The sequence below is a fragment of the Danio rerio genome, chromosome 10 (assembly GCF_052040795.2).
Source record: "Danio rerio strain M-AB ecotype USA chromosome 10, GRCz13ab, whole genome shotgun sequence".
In the NCBI taxonomy this organism is placed as follows: domain Eukaryota; kingdom Metazoa; phylum Chordata; class Actinopteri; order Cypriniformes; family Danionidae; genus Danio; species Danio rerio.
In genome coordinates this window covers 26274209-26298543 of record NC_141030.1, presented here as the reverse complement: position 1 = coordinate 26298543, position 24335 = coordinate 26274209, and the positions used below count along the sequence as shown (strand labels likewise).

Here is a 24335-nt window from a genome sequence, read left to right as displayed (position 1 = left end):
CAGCTTTAAGTTATCATTACATCAAGGATAACAGAAAAATCACCAAATGTTTCCTTATTATTTTCCCTTGTGAAAATGTACTTTTCTCTTTCAATACAGAAGTATTTAATTATGATTTTAATATTCAAATAAAAGGCCTGATTTAGACCAATATCTTTTTAAATACTAATGAACAGAGTTTTACTATCATGAAGATAAAAATGAGCTGTAAAATGAAACTTTACTCTTGTCTCAAATGTCTTCCAAACCTTTTTTTTCTTGTGTTGATCACAAAAGGAGATATTTTAAAAGAATGTTACCATGGAAAACTATGGTATTTTTTTAACACAGTAAAATAAAAGAATAAAGACAATGAATTAATCTGTTACACATAAACATGAATTTAGCAGGTTTTTTTTACTTTAAGTTATCATTTTGTCAGGAATAACTGAAAAATCTTTTCTGACACAGTCTGAAATATTTCCTTCATATTTTTCATTTTCCTGTCATTTTCATTTATTTATTTCTATTTTTTGATACATTAAAAAAAGTGAAAAATGGACCTGAAACACACTCCTCTTGGTATTGATGTAACCTTATATTAATACACTTCCTCACACAATCCAGAAATAACTTGCACATAAAGACTTTTACACTTAGGAGTTTTTAAAGTTATTATTACATCAAGAATAAGAGAAAAATTCCCAAATTATTCCATATTATTTTCCCTTTTTAAATGTACTTTTCTCTTTTAATACATGAAAACAAACAGAAATATGGCACTGAAAACACTCTTTAGCTGTCATATTCTTCTTCAGAATACAATTTAATGCACAATCCAGAAACACGCTTACACGAACTTAGCAGAAGCAGATATAATGATATAGTTATTACATCAGGGATAACATACAAACATCACTAATTGTTGTAGATAAATCTGTTTCAGTTGCTTTTCATTGCTTTTTTTTTTTTTTTTTTACATTTCTTTAAGTTTCATTTAATATTTTTTTAACAGTAAAACAAAGTAAAAAAAGCTCCTCTAGCTAACTAACCTTCCTTTGTCCAGAAATTACATGATTTAGCATGATTTAGTTATCATTGTACCAGGATAATATATATATATATATATATATATATATATATATATATATATATATATATATATATATATATATATATATATATACATCAGTATTATAATACACAAAATGTTTACACAGATCTGGCTCAGTTCTTTAGCTTTTCTTTTTTCTTTCTTTAAATTTATTTTCTTTAATGTTTCTTTTTTTATAAAGTTTTCTTTATATCCAAAGTAACAGTAAAATAATTAAATAATAAAACATTTCCTTAATATTATTTATTTCCCTGTCTTTTTCATTTATTAAATTTTCTTTTTTTGATACTTTAAACAAAGTGAAAATAGAAATGAACCTGAAAACACACTCCTCTTGCTATCGATGTAAACTTCCTGTAGTACATTTACACACACAATCCAAATATAACTTATACATAAAGACTTGTGAATGAGCAGCTTTTTAAAGTTATCATTACATAAGGAATAACAGTAAAAATCACCAAATATCTCACCTATTTTACCTCACTTACAAGATGTAAAATAAGACTTTGGTGTCTCCAGAATGTGTCCGTAAAGTTTCAGCTCAAAATACCCATCAGATTATTTATTATAGCCTCCAGAATCTGCCCATTTTGGTGTCTGAGTACAGTGTATCTGTTTTTGTAGCCTGTGCCTTTAAATCCAAATTAACTGCTTCTCCCTGCCTGCCGCTCCGATGTGCTGTCTGCTTCTCATGTGCTAAGTCAGATAAACAGCAGTCAGTGACAGAGACAGACGGATAAAGCTGAAATACAGCTCATTAATCAAAAATAGTCAATAGTCAGTGAGTCAAAAACAAATGCTGTTTGCAGCGCACACACACACACACACACACACACACACACACACACACACACACACACACACACACACACACACACACACACACACACACACACACACACACACACACACACACACACAGTCTATGATGTATATATATGCACATTTACTGACACCATGTGGCCGTGGGGATTATAGCAGTTAAGAATTACATATAGCAATTTTACTGTTTATTACAAACATGCCCTGTGTTAAAAAAAGTATTAAACTTTTATTAGTTATTGATGTGCAGCTGATCACAGAGAGTTTTAACATGTTTTAATCCCAGTTTCTTTGCAAAAGAATTTCTGTGGACATGTGTATACATATTGTGAAGACATGGTGCCTGTCAATCAATTCGGAGGGAGGGGAAACCGCACTCCTACGTCACAGTGCGGTGGCCTCAAAATCACTGGGATAGTTAAATGGTTGAAAGAGTGTTTAGCTAAGCCTTATTCAATCCCAAATAATTTGTTCAAAAAATTGGTGGCCTTGAATTTGTATTAAGATGTGATTATGATTGTTCAAAACTTCCTTTGAAGCTGTCTAATTTTCATAAGCAAGCACTACTTTTTTGAAAAACGATATTTACCCATGATTCCCCCCTCATAAATAAACTCTTTGTAATAATGCTGATAATATTAACAGAAAATCATTGTTAAGAGGCGACTGGTATAGTAAAAGGCATTTTATTTAATAATGATTTGTTAGATGAAAATGGACTGCTACTATCACATAACAAATTTTTAAATAAATATAGAGTTAGAATAACAGATAAAGGTTATCCTAAAATTTTTGAGGCTATACCCATTGCTTTGTTTAGGTTAATTCAAAGTAATTATTTTGATCCCCCATGTACACAACATCTCTTCTGTTTTTAAATATATCAAATGCTGATATTTTTGATAGTAAGTGTAACAACAAGCTTATTTACAAAGAATTTAAACGCATTATCATGGGTGATTATAAATGTTATCATCTAGGAGTTGTTGAACCCTTAGTAGAGAACCTGTTACCTGAAATATCATGTAGCCCCTAAGGTTAAGGAAACTCATTACAGAATTTTATTTAGGATAAATCCTGTGAATGAGATTATTCAAAAATAGATTTAACTTTGATGTTGTCAAGTGTAGCTTCTGCTCAGATCTACCAGAAACACTCGATCACTTTTTTTCTTTTCTTGTGAATTTACTTATTCTGGTTTGACATCCATACTTGGCTTTCATTAAAGTCCCCCCTATTGTTCTAGAAGATATTTACATTTTTCTTTCTCTGATGTTGTGAACTTTATTTTACTAATGGGTAACTATCATATTCATTGTAAATGGAAAAATTGCAGGCCCTCTTTCAGATGTTCTCTTTCTGAGGTAGAGAAAGTGACTCAAAGCTTCAAACACTTCAGAAACCAAAATAAAATAACTCTCTAAAATAAAAGCTCTCTGTACTTTATTTTCAGGATATTTATTGTTATAGTGTTCTTTTCCTTTGATGGAGGGATTTTATACTGCTCCTTGTAGCATTTTAAGTTATTTTATTATTTTATTATTGTATAAATAAATATTATTTATTTTTTTTTATTTTAATGGTAAACATGCCTTGCGATGTTGTTTCCTGTTTTGTAATGTAAACTTTTTGCAACAATAATAAAAAAAAAATCACTAGAATTTGGATCCTATTTTAACGTCAGTAAATTTTAAAAAAGAGACTTTTGTGTTTATATCACTCCAATACAACTGGTATCACACTATTCACACAGTTCTGTCCAAACAGCTTCCAAAAGTTGATTTTCATCATAGGTGCCATTTAAAACACAGAAATATGTCTTAGAAAACACTTCTCTAGTATCATATTCTTCAAAGCAATACAATTCAAAACACTCCAGAAATAACTTACACACGTGCACACTAGTGAATTTATCAGAAGGTTTTATTCTTTTTTTATAGTTATTATATCAGGAATAACACACAAAAATCACAAAATGTTTTAGACAAGTCTGGCTCAGTTCCTTAATCTTTTTCTTTTTTAATTTTCTTTTCTTTTAATACAGTAAAACAAACAGAAAAAATGGCAATGAACCTGAAAACACACTCCGAGAGGTATCGCTGGAACGCATCTCCTCAATAATCTTAAATTCGTCAATAATGATCATAAATCAGAAAGACTGTAATAATCATAACAGCTAGGATGACAGAAATCGTACATGTGTCACAATATCCTGTACCTCATATGTAAAGCAAACAATTTTTCATGTGTTAAATATACAGTACAAAGACATTCAGTTCATAAAAGTGTACTGACTCTGTTCTAAGCACCAACTTGTGAGATTAAATTCATGTTTTCAAACCTACAGAGTTTATACAGACAGAAAGAGAGAGATAGAGATAGAGAAAGACCCGGGAGGGAGGGGGATCAGCACCATTGTTGAATCAGACGTTCCCCCTAAAAGCCTCACCACATCAGCACAACAGAAAGATTTACAAAATACGCATGTCTCGGAAAACAGAAGCATCACGGACAATCAATAAATACAAAAGGAAAAGAAAGGTAAATAAATAAAGAACAAAATACGCAAAACAGAAGTATTCAGTTATGATATTGTAATTCAAATAATAGGATAAAAGGCCCGTTTACACCAAGGGTGATAATGCTACTTTTTAAGAATATAAATGAACAGAGTTTTACTATAATCATGATACAAATATTGTTTAAAGGGATAGTTCACCATATAAATAAAATTTACTCCAAACCTTTTTGATCTCAAAAGGAGATACTTTGAAGAATGGTACAATGGAAAACTTTACTTTGGAAAAAAAAACAGTATGGAAATCAATGGCTACCGGTTTGCAACGTTTCACAATAAATCATTTATGGTTAACAGAAGAATAAAAAAATTACATCCAATTATACAAATCAGAATCTATCCTGCTTTAAAGAGCAATAAGGGTACGTTTACACCACAGTGATATATTAAAATGTTCACGTTAGACTGACTTAGTTACACTAAGCGAATTTTCCCAAAACAAACATGCCTGTAAAGGCTGATTTATGCTTTTGCGTCGAGTGATCACCATAGCCCATAGTGCATGTCCTGCGCGTAGTGGTGCATTTTTACTTCTGTGTGCTGTTTGTGTTGCTCTGCAATAAAACCTCCGAAACGCTAGCTGACAGCGAAATTTTTATTTTCCTCTGTGTCAAGTTTGTTTATGGGTAATTAGTTTTTTCTGAATGCTTCCCTAATGTACAAGTAGCTAAAACTTGCTCATTTAGAGGCGGGAACCGGCGGACATACAACAACTTTAATCACAAGGTAAACAAAACAAAAGTTTCTAACTGGAGCCTCTTTATAGGACTTAACACTTGCTTAATCGGGCTCACTGCACTTATCACCGCCCACACTTATCACCGCTACCAAGCCAACCAATCACATTGCGTCTTGACAATGTGTAGTTACATTTTTTTGCCTCGCCCCTTTTTGATAGTTAAAACAGATAATAGACACGCCCCTTTATGATAGCTAAAACAGCTAATAGACATGCTCCATTAAGATAGTTAAAAAATTTACTAGACACACCCCTTTTCGATATACAGAACAGTTACTAGACACGTCCCTTACTGCTGTTTTTAGATTTTGTCCGACATTGTGGCAAAAGGTGTTTTACAAATATTGCTTAGTTTCCTTTATTGGAAAGTTGTGTACATCCAGCAACATTGTCTACTCATTCACACAGATCTACAAAAATGACTCGAAATGCTGTATTACACACGCAGATTAGTAGATGCCATTTTGCTATCTTGAAACACTACACGTCTTCATGAAGCTTTAAACCTTTACAAATCTATTGTTTAAATCAGTGCCTCAGAGCACATATCGAATGAGGTTTCATCATAATATTTTTTAAAAATGTGTCAGTTTAAAGTTTCTCTTCTGGGGACAAATCCACATGATTTGGTTAACAAAGATCTCCCTCTAGTGGTGAATCACTGAACAAGCGTTCATTTTTTTTTCTGATTTTAATGTTTGTATAATTGAAAGAAATTTTAGTTGTTAAAAGTCTCTTATTAGCCTAGGGGAGCCCACAATGGAACAAGAGAAACGAGCAACGGCAATATTATGCAGACACTTAATATTTAAATATATTTGATTAGCTATTACATTTGATAGATTATACCTTCAGCAAAACATTTGATCTTTATTTGTAAAAGCTGTTTAAAACGGATGTTTAGCCTGAGTTTTTGTTGCATTCACACAGTTTTGACTGTGATGTTGCATTCACTTTGTAACAGTGAAATGTTTTGCAAGGCAGTTGGTCAAGTGGATTCAAAGCTGTTTCTCCCGTGTGCTTACAGATTGGACACATAATACACATGTGCAAGATGGCACCATTTCTATGAAATCACATTTTTGTAGTTAACACAGAGACAGTATAGTTTTTAAATACTCTGAAACATGTTTTCAAAGGTTGCACCAACTCTGCAGCTAATATTGTTAGAATGTTGTTATCAATCCTGGTGTGAACGGGCCACTCGGATTAAGAAATGCATCAAAAACCACAAGTTCGCAGGAATGCTTTTTTTTGTTTGAGTTATACAAAAAGGTTTCACAACACACACAAGGTTTTCCAGACAAATGCAATCAAATAAGTTTCGATTAAACCCGTATCGTTTGGAATCATTGTTACATATACTGTACCTCACGTGATACTTTAATGCTCTAAGAAAGTCATTACTGACTTAATCAAATACCATGAAATCATCTTTTGTCTAAATGCGTATCACAAGGCCCAAACGGTGTTAGTCTAGACTGTTGTTAAAAAAGCTTTTTTTTATTGTTTTTTTTCTTTCTGAAAACCTTCGAGAAATTAAAAAAATAGCACCCGGTCAAATATGCAAATACCATTTACAAAGATCAGACTTGTAGTAAATATGACACGCCTGAAATGGGAAAAACAACTAAACAAACCGAAAACAAAACGAAACAAACTAAGAATAAATGTAATGCCACTGCAATGGTCATCAGCGCCAAGAGAAATGAATCCCCTGCTGTTTTTATATACGTTGTATCAAAGCACCACTCAGATAAACCAGAGACATAGAGTATAACTGGACTGGTGAAATCGTCTTCCGTTTGCATAAAAAAGTAAACTACATCAGTACCTGAATTAATGCACGTGTTCGGCAAGTTGACAATTGTTTTTTTTTCTCCATTTTTTTCATTTTAAAAAGGAAAATCACAGCAGTTATCCGTTGTGGATGAGTGACCTGATAGCCAAGTTACAAGATTATTGTTCGAGTCCAATGATGTAGCACCACTCTAGTCTTTCTAGACCCAGATGTCCCGTCAGTTTCTGGCTGAGGGAAGACGACATCTGCTGATAGGATTGTAAACAATGTGAAGTAAACAGCGGTTTGATCTGCTGTTCCGTAAGTCTGCAGTAGTGGTTTTGGTAGGAAATGAAAATAAAATAAAGGAGAACAGAAGGTTTGTGCCGCTGCTTTGGGGCAGGAGGGTGGGAGATTTGGTTATGGCTGTGTAATTTCAGACATCAAGCTCACCTACAGCATGGAACTGCAGACTGGAGAGAAAAATGCATAATGGTTGGGAAAGTAGTTTAACATTTATTATAGTACATTTATAACATGTACATTTCATAGTAAAACTGTTATTGATAGATTAGATTATAGTCCAAGGGTCCGTACTTCGTACTTCGTTTAAGTAATCTAAGATGATTTGACAGATCCTTGATCTTTTAATCTTAATTACTGATCTCTGGATAATTTGGTTCTTCAAACAAGTTTGTGAATCAGATTAAAATGTCTGGATGAACAACTCTCAGATGAGTTTTGAAGAATGAAATGATCCTGGATCGTGTCAAATCATCAGTAACAAAATCCAGCTAACTGAGTAATCTTTATACGAAGAACAAACCCCAGGTCATATTTCAGAAAAAAATTCCATAATACAAATGAAAACATTCTGGATTTGGCATTTTTGCATTAATTTAAAATTGCAAAAAAAATTGCATATTTTATTGAAGCATTCCCAGGTCCTACCTCACAAAATTACATTCATTTTTCTTTTTTTATACTGAAATATGAAGAGTAATAAAAGAATGAAAGATACAAATCCAATTACATTTTATATAAATGCTGTTTTTAAAAAAAACAATGCAATAAACATCGGATAAATGTTATGAAATTAGATTGATAATGTTAAAATATTCGAAATCAGTCTAAGATAATAAAAAAATAAATAGAAAAACATCAAAAATGTAATTACGTATTTAATGCTATACATGTCTAAGTCTCTCTCTCTCTCTCTCTCTCTCTCTTACACACACACACACGCACACACACACACACACACACAAACACAAACATACACACACATTATATAAATTATTAAATTTTTTTGAATAATGATTATAAAGCATGAATACTAATTTAAAAATGAAACTATAATGTTTTGGTTGTTTACATAACTGTATTCCATTATTATTAATAATTTCATTGCTAAAACCAGAAGATTTTATTATGCATTTCACATTTCACAAAAGTACTTACTGTTATTCAAGCACCTGCTTAATAAAATAAATAAATAAAATGAAACTATATAATATAATATAAGTTATTATTAATACTATATAATATAATATAATATAATATAATATAATATAATATAATATAATATAATATAATATAATATAACATAATATAATATAATATGATGTAATATAATATAAGTTATTATTAATACTATATAATATAATATAATATAATATAAGTTATTATTAATACTATATAATTTAATATAATATAATATAATATAATGTAATATAATATAATATCATATAATATCATATAATATCATATAAGTTATTATTAATACTATATAATATAATAATATAATATAATATAATATAATATAATATAATATAATATAATATAATATAATATAATATAATATAATATAATATAATATCAGACTTGTGTATTAGAGTGAATAAGAGTATTTGTCTTACCAGGGTAAAGTTATCATACATGTTCATCAGCTCATCGATGCGGTACTGCTCCAGCACCACCACCCCGTTCAGACCGGGGCTTCGATCCCGAGCGCAGTCCTCACAGTGAACCACATACGTTTTCCTACTGCTGTTCTCACTAGTCACAAACAGCAGGTCAAACACCTCCAACTGTTCAACACACATACACATATGCACATATGCACACTCACATAAAACGAATCATTACACAATATCATATGCCTTCAGTATACTTAATGTTCCTCACATCACACTCATTGCAGTAATACGCCGGCTCATCCTTCACCCTACTCTGATAGGAGATCTTCTTCCCTGCAGACACCAGCTGGTCCCTCAAGATCTGAATGTGTTTGATGGACTGCATGAGACAATGTCTGAAAGAGAAGATGAGGAGGAGGAGCTGAAATGCCATAGTACTGTAAAATAGGTGTCGAAAACTTGAATACCTCAACACTGCACTCACTTGATCATCTTGAATGTGTTTGGGTCTGTGATTTTGATTGTGCGGGCAACGTTCCAGGACACGTGAATCATAGGGACGATTGATTTGACCTTCTTGACCTCGTTCCATTCAAAGCGCTCAAGAGCTAGCTGGTATTGATAGGCTGGGAAGAAATAATGAACACAACATCATGTACACTCACAAAACACTTTACTAGGTACACCTTACTAGCACCAGTTCGGATCATTAGGAAACCCGATAGTGGAAAAGTGTCTACAGATTCAACAAAGTACTAATTCTTCAGAGATTTTCATCAAAAATGATTTCTGAGCTAAAAAAATCCACGATGCAACTCGATCATTCCAGCACATCCTAAAACTGCCTTATTGGATTGAGATTTGGTGACTGTGAGGATATTAGCTATGCTAGCTAGGTTTGGATCTCTCTCTGTTAATGGGCATTTTGCAGGAAATTGCCTAATTTAAAAAAAAATTGTTTATTTGGACTTTGGTGCGGTTTTGTGAATCTTGGGAGATGGAAACACATGTTAAATTAACTGACGTAGTGAACATTTCACCCACTTGACTCCATCATGTTTGCCTTGTTTACTATTGGTTACTAGGTTATAGGAATGATTCACCGTGAGCTGGTTGAAAATCATGTCACGATTCAAACCGTTACACTTGTTGAATGAATCGTGATACCTGTTTTGAACAGTGGGGGCGCTGTGTACAGGCGCAAATACGCTTTACCTGCACATGAGTGGCGAGGAGGAGGTGGGGCGGCAAACAAACAGCCTTTGGCTGAGTTAAAAACCGCCTACTAATCAGTAGGTACTGCATTTGACTTTAAGTGTACAACTCGGTTGTTAGAAAAGTACGTTCTATACAGTATGAATGTGAGCTACTACATCTACCATTTTGTCATGGTCATGTGACCTACTCTCGTTGGTTTATACCCATTCATGAATTCTCTCGCGGGGCATCCCAGGACAGCACAGCGTGCATGGGATGCGCACTACAGAATCTCGCAAGAAGTAGTAGGTCATCCGGGTACTTCTCACATACTGATTTTCGAATTCTATGAATTTGGACATACTACTCGGCTCGCATACTGTTTTTAGCGAACAATATAGTATTGAAAGTATGCGATTTCGGACGCAGCCAAACTGCAAATACTGCAAACATACGTTTACTTACACTAACAGAACAGCGAATATGATGCACATAAACCATCAGCACCGTGAAAACCTACTGTCACAGATGTCTATACATAAAAATTTATTAATAGACCAAACCACGCTGACCGGAGGATTAGCAGCTCTGTTTGCTCTGACGCGTGCTACGGTGATCACACGCATCCGTGTTTTCATAGCGAAAGTGTGAAGAAGTTTTTTAGACTGAAAGATAAAGTTGTGCTGTTACCAGTCTATGTCAGTTACAGAACCATGTATTAGATTGTTCCTTTTTTACTCACTGTTTTTCAATATAGTTTATGCATATTTTTATAGTTTGCTTATTATATATTATAATTAATTTTATGCCAGTGGCCAGTCCCCTGGAGCAGAGGGCCTATTGACTAACTCTTTACACCCTGCTCACCCTGATCTCATTTCCCCCCAAAGTTTTGGTTTATTTTTTAGAGTCTTCTTAAGTTTTTATTTACTTTTATTTATTTGGATTTTGTTTTAAAATTCCAATGTAGTTATTGCAGAAAAGATTTTATTTGATAAAAAAAAAAGGTGCAGCATTTGTGGAAAAATGAAAGGGCTCTTGTTCACATTAAATTAGTCTCAAATAAAATCTTGAGTCAGGGGAATCTTTACATCCCTACTAGGTTATAAGCTATCAAAATGTTAGAGCGGCTGACTGTAGTATTGGTATACCAATACTACATTTGACTGTAATTGACTGTAGTATACCAATACTACAGTCAGCTGCTCTAACATTCTGATGTAAATGCACCTCATTCACATTTAAAATCGTTTGCAAACTTTCAAAAGATTTGCTTCATGTTAAGATGAAAACCCCCTGACTGTCATGTTCAGCAAACCAGCTTGAGCAGATTTGAGGTTTGTGACATAGTGTGTTATCCTGCTCGAAGTAGACATTCTACGATTGGTTCACGGGTGATAAATGGTCAGGGCTAGGAAACTATCAACAATACACAGGGCTAAGGCATTTAAACTATGCTCAATTGATATTGTGCCAAAACACTATCCACCCACACTATTACATCAACAGCACCAGTATGAACCATTGATACAATGGTTCCATGCTGTTACTGTTTACACTAAATTTTGAATCTACCATTGAAATTTGCATTAGAGATTGAGACTCTTTAGTCAGGCAAGCTGTTTACAGCCTTTTGTGGGCCAAAGCAAATTACAACCTCATTTTTCTTTACTTAGCCAATAGGAGTGGCACCTGGTGCACTCATCTGAGATTCAAGAGTTGATGCTTCAAGAGTTGATGTGTTTTGTCCAGAGATTCTACTTTTCTGTAGAACACAGTTGTAACACAGTTTTAGACCTATTCTCCTCTGTTATCAAAATGCCATTTATTACACAAAACTGCTGCTCATTTGACAATCTCTTTTTCAGTCCTTGAAAGTTCATTCAGTTCGTTCTGTGTAAACCCTAGAGATGGACATCTACCATATGCGTAAAAAATCCAAGTAAATGAGCAGTTTCTGAAATACTCAGACAAGCCAGTTTGGCAACAAAAACCATGTTCACAGTCACTTAAATCACTCCCTTCCCCATTCTAATGCTCAGTTTGAACTTCTGCGTGTCTAAATGCAGTAAGTATCTACCATGTGATTGGCTGATTAGATATTTGCATTAACAAACTGGTGAACCTAATTAGGTGTCTGGTAAAATGTAAAGAATTAATGTCTTTGGCGCCCCCTATTGTCAGACTTACCATTTAAAGGGCCCACATTCCAGGCGATGTTGTTGCACCAGCCCACAGCCTGGACCCAGTGCACAGTGCCAGCGTTGATCCACACCAGGTCACCTGGCCTCTGAATGAAGCGGTACACAGGGATGTTGGAACGGTAAAGGTCCTCCAGAACCGGCCACCATGACCCTGTCAGATAGTCCACGCCATGCCTAACACACAGAGGCAGCTTTAAATTTGAGCACTTTTATCATCTAAAATAATGTAATAAGTCTTGAAAAAAGGCTGAAATAGTTTGATCTGATCTAAAACATACTTTTCACAGAAGTCACTGATGGCTTTCCAGTAGTGTTCATGGACAGCAAACCATTCACAGTCACCAGGGCCAATATTGATATTCACTGAACAGAAGTTATTATTTTCCTGATGTCCTAGAGAGAGAAAGTCATATTTGTTAGATTTTATTGTATTTTTATTTTAAAACTCTAGACCACAATTAACAAATAATGAATATATCCAAATAAAACCAGTCCTATGTTGATCAGGTACAGTTCAATTTGAACAAAAGAATACAGTTGAAGTTAGAATTATTAAACCCCTTTGAATTTTTTTCTTTTTTAAGTATTTGTCAAATGATGTTTAACAGCAAGGAAATTTTCACAGTATGTCTGATAATATTTTTGTCTGGAGAAAGTTTATTTGTTTCATTTTTGGCTAGAATAAAAGCAGTTTTTAATTAAAAAAAATTCTCTATAAGGTAAATAATGTAATCCCGTCTTATTTGAAATCTAAATAAGTTAGTGGGAGTTAGAGAAGTTTTAAATACATTAAAATATTTTGTGTGTGTGGACTGACCTGGTGTGCGGCTGCCAGGGACCTTCATATAAAGCTGAACAGTGTTCATGCCCAGTATAGTGTGGCCAACATGACTCAGCATGTTTGCGGTGGAGGACACACGCATGAACGCAGGCAACTTCAACAGCTCCTGCAACTGCGCCTTCCACCTGAAGACAAACACACTCAGTCCTTTACTCACACCAGGACAACTAACAGTAGCATTGATACTTTTTTTTACTGAATTTCCCTGTCCAGTACTATTTATCAACAAACATTTCTCACCGTTTTGGGTCAGATAAGTCAATGTTGGTTCCAAATTTAATAATTTTCCCAACAGCTTTCTGCTTTGAGCTGTAAAAAAGAGAGTACATTTTCACAAATATAATTTCTTACATTTAAAAAAAAATCTACTAAAGAATAAAAATGAAAATCTGAAAAAAAAATCTTAAATTTGAATGATCTATGATGTTTTTTAACCTGGTTGTGGTTGAAGTTGTCCCAATGTTGTTTTGTGAGTTGGATTTTGCCTCATTTTTTTCCTTTGATTTGTCTTCCTCATCTTCATCTTCACTGTCTTTCTCTTCCTAAAATATAAACAGGTAACTGACTTTAATTATGATTATTTTTTGGTATGTATACATTTGTTTGATTGTGACTTCATTGGATCAGACAGTTCTTACACTGAATATGTCCCTATCATAGACAGTGACTGCATTTAACACATTTAACAAATAGTGTTGTTTCTTATTCCACTACAGCACTCTTTGTAACACTTTCTTACTTGTAGGCTCTCCTGGAAACTGGATGCTTGATACTGTGCGTATTTAGCAATGGTGGTGTGAGATCTGCTACTTTCGCAGGGCCAAGTCTGGGCGGATCCTGAATGGTTCCAGTTCTCATCTGCAGGCTGCTGCACCTGGGTCCTCACCTCCACTGCATGCTCAGAGTTGGCTTCCACCAGAGATTTTGTGGAGAACAAACCCAGATCTGACCAGAAAGGCAAAAAAATCATAGTCAAATAAGATCCCTCATAATTGTTAATAATGTTAGTTTCTAATATGATAAAACATGCCCTGTATTATTCCAGAACAACAACTGCTGGAAAGACAATATATTATCTTATTGAGTGATGAGTATACTTTATGGCTATATTCAAATTGGGAATTTTCAGTACATGTCTTTTAGGCTTACAGGGTTCGGTAAAGAAACTGAAATGTCAGGTTTTAGACTACAATTTTTCATTATTATGCTGTCTTTTGGGCCAATACTTCATCAATTTGTCTTGGGGGTAACAGATACAAGTCCTGCACGTTGGAGTGCCTAGGGATTGCCATAATATGGCAGCCCAAACCATCATTGATCCACCCCCATGCTTCACTTTGGGCATGTAAGAGTCTGGGTGGTGTGCTTCTTTGGGGCTTCTTCACATTGCAACTCTCCCAGATGTGGGAAAGGCAGGGAAGGTGGGCTCATCAGAGAACAATACATGTTTCTCATTGTCTATAGCACAAGATTTTTGCTGTGCACCATTGAAACTGACATTTGGCATTGGCATGAGTGACAAAAGGTTACGTCATAGCAGCCTGTGGACCATGTGGAGCTCCCGATGAACAGTTTTGGTGGAAACAGAAGAGCTGAGGTGCACATTTCTGCAGTGAGTTGGGCAGCTGTTGTTTTATGTTTTTTGGATATAATCCAGGTAAGCATCCAGAAATCCCTTTATGACAGCTTCCTTTTGCGTCCACAGTTACTCCTGTTGGATGTGGTTTGTCCTTTTTCGTGGTACGCTGATATTACTCTGGATATTGTGGCACTTGATACATCACAAGACTTGCTGTCTTGGTCACAGATTCACTATCGAGACATGCACCAACAATTTGTCCTCTTTTGAACTCTGATGTGTCACCCATAATGTTGTGTGCATTGCAATATTTTAAGCAAAACTGCTAATTAAACTTTCACACTCTGCTTTTAATCAAAAAAGGCTGGCCACCAGGCTGGTCAAAGCTAGCCATGAAACCTTAAATGCTATATTGGGCAGTGGTTTGGCAGCCATATCACCCTGTAGCCTAAGCCCGGTTACTCACTTAATTTAAGCAGGGCTGAGCCTGGTCAGTACCTGGATGGGAAAGCACATGGGAACACTAGGTTGCTGTTGGAAGTGGTGTTAGTGAGACCAGCAGAGGGAGCTCAGCCTGCAATCTGTGTGAGTCTTGACGCCACAGTACTGTAAAGGAGAGCCAGTGAGCACCGTCTTCTGGATGAGATGTTAAACTAAGGTCCTGGCTCTCTGTGGTCATTAAAAATCCCATGGAACTTCTCATAAAGAGTAGGGGTGTAACCCCAGGGTTCTGGCCAAATGACCTCTAATGGCCTTTACTGATTATGTCCTCCCAATCATTCACATCCACTGAATTGGCTCTATCACTATCTACCCACTCCACCAATAGCTGGTGTGTGGTGAGCACACGCACTGGCGCCGTTGTCCTGTGGCTGCCGACACATCATCCAAGTGGATGCTTCACCCTGGTGGTGCTGTGGAGAGACCCCCTTCATGATTGAGAAGCTCATTGGGTGTATGGCCATACATGATAAATGCGCTATATAAATACTTACTTAAGCTACATTGTCCAACCCCTGTAGACTAGGTTAATAGGTCAATAGTTTCAACAAGTAAAATCATGATTTTGTACACAAAACCATACACTGATTGTGATTAGCTTGTATGCAGGGCCACACTTTTCATTTTTTATTAATTAATGTACCCTTGGTGAGTATGAGATAATCAAAAACTCTAACCTCTTAGAAATTGTACTGACCCATTTTTGTAGTCAGTAGTCTTCATTATTTAATTCTGCTGTTTGCTTAAATGTTTCCAGAACAGCTGTTTGCTATGATGGTGACTGATAAGTTGCTGTCTGAAAGTCCTTCCTGCTTTCCTCTAACTGTTCTTAGACTGTAAATAACTGTGTGTTTGTGAGATTGTGTTTTCTCACTGAGACGGAGGGATCCAGCCAGTCCTCTGATTACAGTAACTGCATTTTTAGAGTCCGTGCAGAACTGCAGGAGCACGGGAGAGAAAGCATCCCTTTTACTCTCCAGCTAAAAATACAAATACATACAGTCAGAACAGCACCTATGGCACAATCAAACAGACAACTTATTGCTTGTTTTGCTCAGATGAACATACTAATTTATCCACATTTGTAAAAAGAGCATACAGTAGGAATGAATGGGCCTGAACTCACATAAATGCTTGGTGTAGGAGGGTTCAGTTTATCTCTGGGAATTGGGGTCCTGCATGACAGGTCAGGTTTCACTGAAAGCGACGGGAGCAGGTATGATTCACGAAACTTGTTCTTGATGTCTGCCCCTCTGTCACAGAAATAGAGATGGTGTTTGTGTTAATGTGGAGGAAAGTAAATGGTGAAAAGCTAGTTTCTGCTGGTTAAATCTGCTGTAGTGCTGGTAATTTGCTGGTATACAGAAGTTGGCCCTTTTCCACCAACACATTTTGAGTGCTGATTCAGAGCCTGAGCCTAGATCCAAATTGGTTCTTTGTCCTTTGACACCATAGCACACATTCTCTGAATCAGGAAAAGTTTTAAGTACCATATTTGAAATAGCAACAGCACAAAATGGGCTGATGTAGGTTTACAAAATTAACATTAATAGAAATTGACTGTTAATGTTATGTTTGTAATTGACGCTTCCACGTTTGTGTTTCGGGAAGATTAGACATATGCAGTGACATCAGACATGGCTCTATGGTGGCTTTTAGAATGTGGAACAGCAGAAGGCTTGCCAGATGAACCAGCTCAAAACCAGCAAAAACACTAGCTCTGAATTAGCACATATGTTTTTTGCTGGTGGAATAACACTGACAATACTGATATTGGGGACTCACATCTAAGCCTCTCAAGACGGTCCAATAATGCAAATGTACCACTAGCAAAAAACCCACAACTGCTTTTAAGATATGGTTCAGGACCATTTAATGTCAATCCAAATGATTAAACCTTTTAGCTATTTAGCCTTAGTGAACACCACTTATAAATAAAACAATTAGAATCAGTTGAGGTCACTCACTTGCAAGCTCGTATGACCTCGGCTGCATTGTTTCTGATGTTGATGGCATCAAGTGGAATGCTTTTCTCCTCAATCTCTGAGGCTCTGAAAGTCTGCCGACCTCTGCTCTCAATCTTGACCAAACAGATCTTTAGTTCTTTTAAGGGAATTTTAGAGAGCTCGTGTTGATTTCGGAGATTTACCCGCTCCAGCATTGGTGGTCTGGTGAAGAGAGTCATAGTACTAGAGGATTGCAGGTTAGTTGTGCAAGATGTACATCCTGTAGCGGATGAATCAGCCTTAATAGCGTCTTCTTTTATGGCATCTTTTTTAACATCTGTCTCTTTTTCTCTCTTAATTTTATGAGATTCGGTTTTTCCAACTTTGATTTCAATTTGTTGGTTTTCTGGGACAACTTGTTTGGTCCTGATTTCCACCAATTGCTTCTGTGCATCTTCAGAAGACAAAGAAGAAGAATTTGTCTCAGCCTTATCTTTCATGATGTCCTTTTTATTCTCTCCTCTGTCACCTTTTTTATGATGTTTTGCTTTAATGCTTCTACCAACACAAGTTTCAGGTTCTTCTTCTTTCATGGTCCTAATCGCTTTTCTTGGAGTCTTCAACTGATCTTTCTGTCTGTCTCCTTCATTTTCTCTCTGATCAGACTTGGATCCACTGACTTTCATGACCTTTGACACTGGACTGGAGTTTTGATTGAGCAGTAGTTCACAGCTGTGTACAAGTTTAGCTTGAACAGTGGCTGGAGACATCACAGATTCTTTCTCTTCCAGTGATGTGCTGGCTGGGTCTTTAGTTGGTTCGGCTAATTTTACCTCCATTTGTTCATCCATCTTCTGTACCTTAGTTTCCTCTCCTTTTACTTCTATTTTGTCCTCTTTTGCCCCAGTTTTCATTATTTCTTCTTCTGTTTCACTTTCTTTGTCCTTGTCTGTGGGCTGGATCAGCGAATGTATAACCTGATCTGGAATCTCTGTGGTTGGGGATGAGGCAGGTGGACTCTGCTGGTCTGGTGGGTGGATCTCAGGACCCAAGGACAGAGATGAGGAGTATTTGACCCCAACTAAAGCACTAGGGGGTGGCCGACCAAATGGCCCACCCCTATAAGTATATCTATGGCTGGCCATTGCTGAGGATGGAGATTTGAATGTGTCCATTTGGTGCAAATGTGGTTTGTTGGTCTCAGAACTTCCTGATGCATCAGGACTACCATCTTTTTGCTCCCCATCTGTCTTTTCTTCATCCTCCTCCTCAGTGTCCATTGCTTTAGAGGACTCAGGAAGTCCATACAACTTGGCCAGGTCACTGTGGCAATAATCAACCCCAGTGCTGATTTCAATTGGTTCTCTAAGTGGAGATGAGTGTGTGGGACTAGGTTGAAGCACTGGCCTTCTCAACACTCCAATCATATCTTCTTCTTTCACATCCTCATCATCATCACCCAAGTCTAAAACAGGAGAACCCTGCCAGCTTAAAACAGGTGGGCTTGTAGGTGGGTCCAACCTTAGGAGTTCCTCGCTATAGGTGCAGTGAGCCGGTAGGAGGTCTGGAGCAGTATGCAACCCTGGGACAACCTCCTTGCATCTGATGGGTTCTTCTTCAGAGACATGTGTATTAAGAAGAGAGGGATTGGATCCACTAACATCATGGGTTCCTACACTGTCATCATCGCTAGTGTCTACATGGTCAGGCTCAGAATCTGACTTTTCATCAACCTCCAAGACTTTAGTATTGATTTCAAGGGTTGATTGGCATGGAGAACAATGGTTATTGTTGACAGGAGATTTACAAGGTAGGATGAACCCTGAGGTATGTTGAGAGAACTCGTTCTCTTCCTCTATGTAACTGAGATGAAGTGGATCAGCCAGCAGGTCATCCAAGAGAGGATCAGAATCACTGGGATACAAAGTTCCCAAATTAGGAGATGCTGTTTTTGAAATGGATGTCTCACTTTTTCTGTCTCCTTGTTTTCTTTCCTCTTTTGCTCTTTTTTTAACCTGCCCTAACTTTCTCCCACTTTTATGTATGGTTTTCTTATCATGGCCTTTTCTTCCTTCCCTCGTCTTTTTCTTTTTCCTTTCTTCTATTTTTTTCTCTATCCGTTCCTTTGTGTCTTCTGTCAGTTCTCCTTCCTCCTTTTTCTGCTTCCTCCTCAAACGCTCCTTGTGCCTCTTCTTGGCCTGAATGTGTTTCAAGAGTTCAGAGTCCAGCTTGCTGAGGGCACTCTTGTGGGTGGATTTTAATTTATTCTGGTGTTTAGAGTGCCTGCTTTTCTTCATTTCTGACCTCTGTGCCCTCTGACCTCTTTCTGAGGTTTGAGTGGTAGGCTCAGAAGGAGAGTCTGAGTCTTTCTGGTCATGTTTCTTTAACCCAGTCTCTGGGTTCCTCCATTCAGTACAATCTCTGACTCTACCCTCAGCACTGTTGTATGGTTGGATAGGACTTCGTTGACGGCTAATGTGTTTGGATCCGCTTGATCGTTTTCTGTCCCCACCCACAGACTGATGGGAGTCCAGTTCATAGGTTGTACGGCCCATCTCCTGTAGAGAAACAAATGACCAAATATGTCACAAGTCTAAACTAATACGAAAAGAACACCCTAATATATGCAATTTGCTTTTTGATTGGTTCATATTCTGACTTTGCAAGTCTTTTGACTTTCCATTGCTAAGTCTTAGAGAATTTCTGGCCAAGAACGCCCACATAGACTGTCTGTGAGTTGAATGTCTGACATACAGTAACACAGAAAGAATAAATTGCTTTATTCTTTCATTCACTCACGCTGTTACTGTGTTTTCCAGAGCGGTTCTGCGTTTTCCAGCCATGCTGTGCTGTGTTGGATCTGGGTTGAGGTACTGAGGTGGCTGGGCTGCTGGAGGGGCCGGTGTGCCTCTGTGGTGGAGGGAGCTGGTGCTGCTGACTGTAAGGCACAGTGAGGTTTGCTGGTGATGGGCAATCCCAGCCCCCTTTTGCCCCGCGGGGAGGAGAGTCTGGATGATCATGGACCGGATGATGGGGGGGCCCTTGTTTGGTGAGTTTCCTGTTGTGGAGGCCCTGGTTTGGGACACTGCTGGGTGGTGATGAGTGGGAATATGGTCTATAGGTGTGATCTCTTGTGACTGAATGACTGGACTCCTTTTAGGAAAAAGGATCAAGAGTGTTACAAAGAATTACATATATTAAGAGCAAATTTCACAATCTTAAAGGAACACTACACTTTTTTTGGAAATAAGTGAATTTTCCAAAAGTTTAATAGTTTTACCATTTTTTTAATCCATTCAGACAATCTCCAGTTCTAGCGGGAACATTGTTAGCTTAGCTTAGCATAGATCATTGAATCGGATTAAACCAGTGTTTCTCAACCACGTTTCTGGAGGACACCAACTCTGCACATTTTCGATTTCTCATTAAAGGGCCATGACACCCCCCACTTTCGGTTTAAGTCTACTTCAGAATTTTTTCAAAAGATGCATGATTAATGGGCGTGGAGCTCCGCGAGCATCGGGCAGGAGTGGGCGTGGCCAGCAGGGGAGAACGTGAGCCAACGAAGCTAGCTCACAAAATGAGACAAACCGTGAGGAGACGCATGAGTTTATAGTTTACAAAGTTAAAATGCAAAGAAATGAACAGTGATTTAATGCCCTGCTACATTTGTTATTCGTAATTTCATATACACATAACCACAATTTATATCATTATAAAGATAAGTGTGTTCATGTAAACCCTATAAATGAGGACTTCTCCCTCAATCCCTGTATCCAGCAGACTCAGTGGAGCAGGTCTCCTGACCTGTCTATTTTAACCATTAGCCCTGCTGGTAATCTGGAGGATTAGGCAAACACAGCAGCACAGTGATGTGTCTGAATGTGAACGAACTCCTGATAAAAGACAGCGTCCGCCATTCTCTAATTCTCGTGCTGCTCTCCCGACAAAAATGCTAGCAGCACACACACACAGCTTTGCTGATCGGCCCTGACAAGATCGCAGGGGAAAACATGCAACAAACCCCGTGGATCATGGAAACAAACGCATATGAGCCTTCATGAACGGCAAAATACTGTGTGCCCGTGCCGTGGGTCCGTGACGTGTCTCACAGCTCGGGCTTGACTCTGGCAGGTCTCATGAATAATTAAGCAGCCGGCTCTTCTCATAGGATAAGAAACTCCGCTATGAATAATAATGAGAGACGCGTCATCATTGCACTTGCGGTACTGCGCTACGTCGCCGATTTTGATCCCGCCCCAAAAATCATTTTAAACCCGGAAGGTAAAATTTGATGACAAAAGCTCAAAATTATCCAGTTTTCCCCACAATTAAAGCTGACAGGTGCTAACATTGTCTTAACTGATGCTCAACACACACAAATCTGTTAAAATAAAATAAAAAGTTCTCCAGGGTGTCCTGAACCTTTAACCCAGGGGTGCCTAAACTTGGCCCTGAAGGGCCAGTGTCCTGCAAAGTTTAGTTCCAACCCCAATCAGACACACTTGAGCTAGCTAATCAAGCTGTTTCTTTTTAGTAACATCCTTGCTGGTGTGTTAAGGGAAGTTGGAGCTAAAATCTGCAGGACACCAGCCCTCCAGGACCGAGTTTGGACACCCCTGACTTAACCAAGTACACCTGATTCAGAATATCAGCTCGTTAGCAGAGACTGAAAGACCTGTAATGGGTGTGACAGAGAAAGGAGACATCCAAAACATGCAGTGTTACTTGGCCTCCAGGAACGTGGTTGAGAAACACTGGATTAAACCGTTAGTATCTTGCTCAAAAAATGTTAAAAATGATTGTAATATTTAAAACTTCTCTAGTTACATTGTGTACTAAGACTGATGGAAAAAGGTTCTATTTTCTAATCCAATATGAAGCCATGCTACATCAGCAATGTTCCTTGATTTTTACGCCACAGTTATTACACCATGTTTAGATTTGTCATTGGTCTTGGTACAAAATAAAACTACAGAAAGCTCAAGGTTTAAATTTGTAAATGATCTAAACTCTAAAATGCTAATGGTCTAATCCAATTCAATGATCTATGCTAATAAAAGTGCTCCTATAGAACTCAACTATAGAACTCTAGGGGAGTTGTACAATGAGCTTGTTTCCAAAAAAAGTGGTGCATTCCTTTAATTCACATATCTTTTTATAAAATAATAAATATTTCTAGAGCAGCTACTATCTTTCAGACAAATCGACTGTACTAAAAATACAACTGAAAGCCCTGGCCAACCTGAAAGCGGGAGGGGGAGGACCTCTTCTCAGACAGGCTCCAGGACATTGAGCTTTTGTATGCTGGGCTCCAGGGACGAGGTGCATGAGATGGAGGTGGACGGTTGATGAAATATTTGTCTCTAGGGTGGAAATTCTGCAGAATTGATCAAGAGTTAAGCATTGCATGTTACATCAGATTGTTCTCATTCTGAACAGCAGAGGGTGCTTAAAGACAACTGGGCCCTTAATAGTGTTCTAACCAAATGCCTGACTGACATTTAGCTTTACAAGCAGACCCTTGTAACTGCAAATACTAATAGTCTTTCCACATTAATTAAAAAAAGAACATGACTGACCTGGTGTGAGTTGATGCTCCTACTCCTCTTGCTAGGACAGTCATCTCGTGAAGGGGACGGTTCACGGAGGGGTTGTGAGAGATTGTGAGGAGGTACTGGACGTTTGAGAGAGGGCCCTTGGAAAGATCTGGATTGAGCTGAATGTGTCCACTTCTCTCCCTGGGTCTGTGGGGGGCGCCCAGTGGAACGCTGCTGCTGGTGCGGACCCCCATACTAAGACAGGAAATAACATCAAGTCACTCAGGAAATGAAGAGTCTTTCATTTATTATTTGCTCATCTCTGATAACACTGTGACTATACACATATAGAGTCTCTCACCCTGTGTGGCTGGTTGCCATGATTGTTACTGCTAGAGAGGTGTCCTTCATACCCTGAGCTGTAGTTTAGGGTAGAGCGTTCTGGGTTGTGGTGCTGGTTCTGGGTTGGTCCACAGCTCCTAGGGACCCTCTGCTCCTTTCCATTGCCTCGGTCTCTGGGGTGAGCATGGAGTCTGTCCCTGCTGAAACCTGGAGGTCTGTGCATGAATGAAGAGGAATATAAATCAGGAATGCCACAGATTTGCATATAGCATGTACATAAATATAAATACAAATTTAGTTTGTCAGTTCAAAGTGCTTGGTAAACATGAATTAAAACTTTTGTATTAAACACATACAGCACTGTGTAAAAGTATTGAGCTACAGCTAGCTTTGTTTATTTTGTGTATAAAAGACCACATTTTAAGAACAAAATGGCTTCTTTAGGCAAAAGTCAGTATTTAGTGTGACCTCCCTTGACACTAAACACGCTCTTGGACTACTTTTAGGAGGCTGTTTTGAAGTATGCCACGCTTCATTCAGTGATTTGTCAAGTTCGACTGTAGATTTAAGTGGCTTTAATTATGTATTTTTTTCTCTGTCCTCGTCTTTGTTAAGGTATGGACTCTGTGGAGGCCACTTCATGACTTGTCAGTTGTTTTTCTTTCCAAACATGATTTCACTGTTCGGGTGGAGACTAAAAGATAACTAATTACTGTATGGTCTTTATACTTATGCTAAAACCAAAATCTAAAGGGGGCCTTTTGCATAGTACTGTACAAGGTATAAGCTAACCAATTTTATTTGACATTATTCCAAGAACAAAATTATGAATAAAAAGACTAAAATCAATTGATCAAATGTGCCTCAAAAAAGTAAAATAAATGCCCATTGTACAGGTAGAAACAATGACAGTAGTGGAGTTGCACAAAAACAGTGGCTACTTGTATTGTATGCAGATTGAGATTCATCAAGCATTGAGTATTATTAGAACAGGAAAGAAGGATTAACCTGTTGTTATAAGCTTTGTTTGGGTAGCTTCTTCCTGCCATGTAGTTTTGTGATGGGGATTGATAGTTCCCTCCGCTGCACATAAAAAATATAAGAATTACTGATACTTATTAAGCATGATTCAAGAGTTCACACTTAGCTGATGGTTGATTATAAAGCTTGTTTGGCATGCTGTAATGGGAGAGAGCCCTGAGCTCATGAGATCCTCGAGCCCAGGGCTCCCTAACGTTTGCAGGGTGAGAG

General features: G+C 37.4%; 1 protein-coding gene and 1 long non-coding RNA gene across 12 annotated transcripts in view; both read right to left on the bottom strand.

Annotated features, from left to right (window-relative positions):
* LOC147842056 (uncharacterized) overlaps window positions 1-24335 on the bottom strand; it is a 592784-nt gene that overhangs the window by 162331 nt on the left and 406118 nt on the right. The window lies entirely within an intron of this gene.
* kdm6bb (lysine (K)-specific demethylase 6B, b) overlaps window positions 3824-24335 on the bottom strand; it is a 138892-nt gene continuing 118380 nt past the window's right edge. For 6 of the 11 annotated variants that reach the window (XM_087269602.1, NM_001030178.2, XM_087269600.1 and 3 more), the window contains 18 exon segments: window positions 24093-24167; window positions 23104-23299; window positions 22785-22997; window positions 22448-22582; window positions 20002-20355; window positions 17224-19760; window positions 16383-16509; window positions 16131-16236; window positions 13916-14121; window positions 13612-13718; window positions 13417-13485; window positions 13153-13301; window positions 12614-12728; window positions 12322-12509; window positions 9419-9560; window positions 9203-9329; window positions 8935-9105; window positions 3824-7488 (listed from right to left, as the gene is read on the bottom strand). In XM_087269602.1, the coding sequence (XP_087125728.1) occupies window positions 7465-7488; window positions 8935-9105; window positions 9203-9329; window positions 9419-9560; window positions 12322-12509; window positions 12614-12728; window positions 13153-13301; window positions 13417-13485; window positions 13612-13718; window positions 13916-14121; window positions 16131-16236; window positions 16383-16509; window positions 17224-19760; window positions 20002-20355; window positions 22448-22582; window positions 22785-22997; window positions 23104-23299; window positions 24093-24167 (5041 nt within the window). In that variant the 3' untranslated portion in view covers window positions 3824-7464. 11 annotated transcript variants of the gene reach the window in all.